We start from the raw sequence: 3,338 nt of genomic DNA, 5'->3' as shown, positions 1-3,338 counted from the left end.
ATTTTTTTTTTTTTTTTTTTTTTTTTTAAGAAAGGTTATATGCTGTTTAATAGATCAGTCCACATGGCATATTAATAATGTATAATCTTATAGGCAAGTAAATAATAATTAATGAGCAAATAAAAAAAAAGCTATAATATAGAAACTTTTGAAAACTAAGGGAAATAAAATGTATGAAATGTTAATATATATATATATATATATATATCATATTATGAGTTGTATATGTAATGTTTAATATATATTGTTTCATGTTCATATTTACATATTGTATCCTATGAACTTGTTATAGTGACAACATAAGAAGGCTCCACAAAGGAATCCACCTATATGACCAAACAGATCAACTGAAGGAGAAAAGCTAACAAACATAAAAAATAATAGAAATAAAAAAATATTAAGAATATAATAATTCTTAGCCTTTCTTGTTAAATTCTTCCAAGCTAAAAATATTTCTAATATTGAACATCCAATTAATCCAAACCCACTAGTTGAAGCTCCTACAGCTAGCTGACAAGGATTACAAATAGTTGTGAGAATATTTCCTGTTATTCCAGATAAAAAATATATTAATAAGAATTTTGACTTCTTATATTTACTTTCAATTATTAAACCTAAGTTTAAGATACACAAAATATTTATAATCAAATGCCATAAGTTGGCATGTAAGAAAATCGGTAGCACAAGTCTCCAATATTGCCCTTCCCTAAAAAAAAAAAAAAATAATAAAATAAAAACATATACATATACATAAACATACACACACACACACACACATATATATATATATATATATATATATATATATATATATTATCATGAAATATATTTTAATTATACATATACTAATATATCTTAGTGTCCATATATATTCATACTTAATTAAAGGACCATAAGTTGCCCCGAGGAACATCAAAATATGAACATTTGGTGTGCTCAAGTTTTCACTTAATAAACAACTTAAAATATAAATAATTATTTGAAAAAAACTTATCCATACAATAATTCTACATAATATTAAATATATAAATATTTATATATATATATATATATATATTATTTATTTGTTCTTGTGAGTTCATGTTATAAATATTACTTATTTAATGCTATTTCAGGAAACAAAATATCGACGTATTTATTTCTTGTCTGTCTTTCAATGAGCTTAATATTTTCAGATGATACAACACCATCTTCATCACTTTCAATATCTTTTCTTAACATTGCGTGGGCTTAATATTTTAATGAAATAAATAAATAAATAAATAAATATAAATATATATATATATATATATATATATAAAGAATTAGTAATGCTAGATATAATATATTTAATCATACACACATTTATGTACCCATAAAGAAGCGACAAAATAAATACATGGAATTATATTATATATATATATATATATATATATATGTTGTATTATCATAAAAAATCAAGATAGATAAGATAAGCTTCCATATAGTAACAGACGACTTTTTGAAAATATATAACGCGTACAAAAAAATAATACAATTAAATATATACATATATATATATATATATATATATATATATATTACTTTCGTAAGGCCTTTATACCCCTTTCTTTTTTTTTTTTTTATTTGTATTCTCTAGATTTACATGTTTACAAAACCAAACCTGTATTTACACTCTTCATGATCCTTTCAAATTTTTGAACTTTACAACCCAACACACAAAAAAGAAAAGGAATAAATCGAAGAAATTATAATATGATTAAGAATATACATATATTCAAATGTGTTAACATAATTGAATTGAATTGAATTGAATAAACCTTTTAACATGTTGTAAAAATGGTATTCTAATATTTTTTTATTCAAAGGAACATACATTAAAAGATTATTATTTTAGATATATATATAAAAAAAAAAAAAAAAAAAAAAAAAAAAGTTGCAGCATAATAATATAATATAAATATCACCCATACAATGATAAATAAATTTTATAGTTCTATCAATATTCATTTTTAATTATTTATTAAAGAACCTTATAATATAAAAAGTTACACTGTACTATAAATAATATATAATATCAAACCTATAGTACATAAGGTATAAAAAAGTATATACACATATATACATATATATATATATATATATATATAATACGGTTTAACAAATTATTTGTATGTATGTTTCAAGGGGTTTATAAATAAATAATAAGATAAAGATTACAATTATTATAAATTTACACTGTGAGCTCCGGTTTTTTTAAAACATACCAATAATTAGAGAAAAATATATATAAATATATATATATATATATATATATATATATGTATGCATACATTCCTTAATAATATACCCCAATTTAATATATAAGAAAAAAAATAATTTTCAGCCTATTCAATAATACATATATTAAATATAAAAATATAATTTACAGTCTCCCTCATTATTTTTTAATGATATAATATCCACATATAAATATATATACATATATATATATATATATATATATATATATATATATATATATATATATATAATATTATTTTATATATGCTTCCTTATTCTTTTAAGCTTAAATCATAGGAAAATATATAAAATAAGATGATAAAACACACATTATAAATAATATAACATTTAATTATATTATTTTTATATATTTAATTTCATGTTTATATTTATATTATTTTGTTCACATGCATTAGGGCATACATAATTTATTAATACAGTTAAGTGTCGATATAAATAAATAAATAAAAAAAAATATATATATATATATATAATATATATATTATTTTTATATATAAAAAAAAAAAAATATAAAATAAGAAATAGTAAGAATTATAATAATTATTATAATTATTTTAATTATTATTATTATTTTTTTTTTTTTTTTTTGGAATATACATAAAATATTTAAAAAAGCACATATTCCATAGTATATAGAGAAAAAGTGTAAAAAGAAAATAATATAAAAATAAAATAAAAATAAAATAAATAATATATTATATATATATATATAAATATATATATTTTTTATACGTATCATATAAATATTATTATATTATTATATTTATGTATAATAAGTAACATATTTAGTGCTTATATAATAATTTTCTTAATATACATTATTATATATATATATATATATATATATATATTTTTAAATTATTTTATACATCACAAGAAAAAAAAAAAAATATAAATGACAAAATAGTATATATATATATATATATATAAAGAATTTTTTTTTTTTTTTTTTTTTTATTATATTTCCATTATATAATTATCTGCTTATTTTTTATATAATTCTTATTTTTCCATTAATTTAAAAAATTACAAAATATATATATATATATAATATA

General features: G+C 17.2%; 1 protein-coding gene across 1 annotated transcript; it reads right to left on the bottom strand.

Annotated features, from left to right (window-relative positions):
• Positions 1–46: 46 nt before the first annotated feature.
• Positions 47–1,221, bottom strand: PRSY57_0827300 (rhomboid protease ROM3, putative; the record flags this gene model as incomplete). Its single annotated transcript, XM_012907211.2, has 4 exons — positions 47–155; positions 266–706; positions 879–1,007; positions 1,097–1,221. 4 exons carry the CDS (start codon positions 1,219–1,221, stop codon positions 47–49), a joined length of 804 nt encoding a protein of 267 aa, XP_012762665.1.
• Positions 1,222–3,338: the final 2,117 nt, after the last annotated feature.

Source organism: Plasmodium reichenowi, chromosome 8 (assembly GCF_001601855.1).
Source record: "Plasmodium reichenowi strain SY57 chromosome 8, whole genome shotgun sequence".
In the NCBI taxonomy this organism is placed as follows: domain Eukaryota; phylum Apicomplexa; class Aconoidasida; order Haemosporida; family Plasmodiidae; genus Plasmodium; species Plasmodium reichenowi.
Note: the sequence above shows the minus strand (reverse complement) of the source record. Positions and strands in the feature narration are given on the sequence as shown.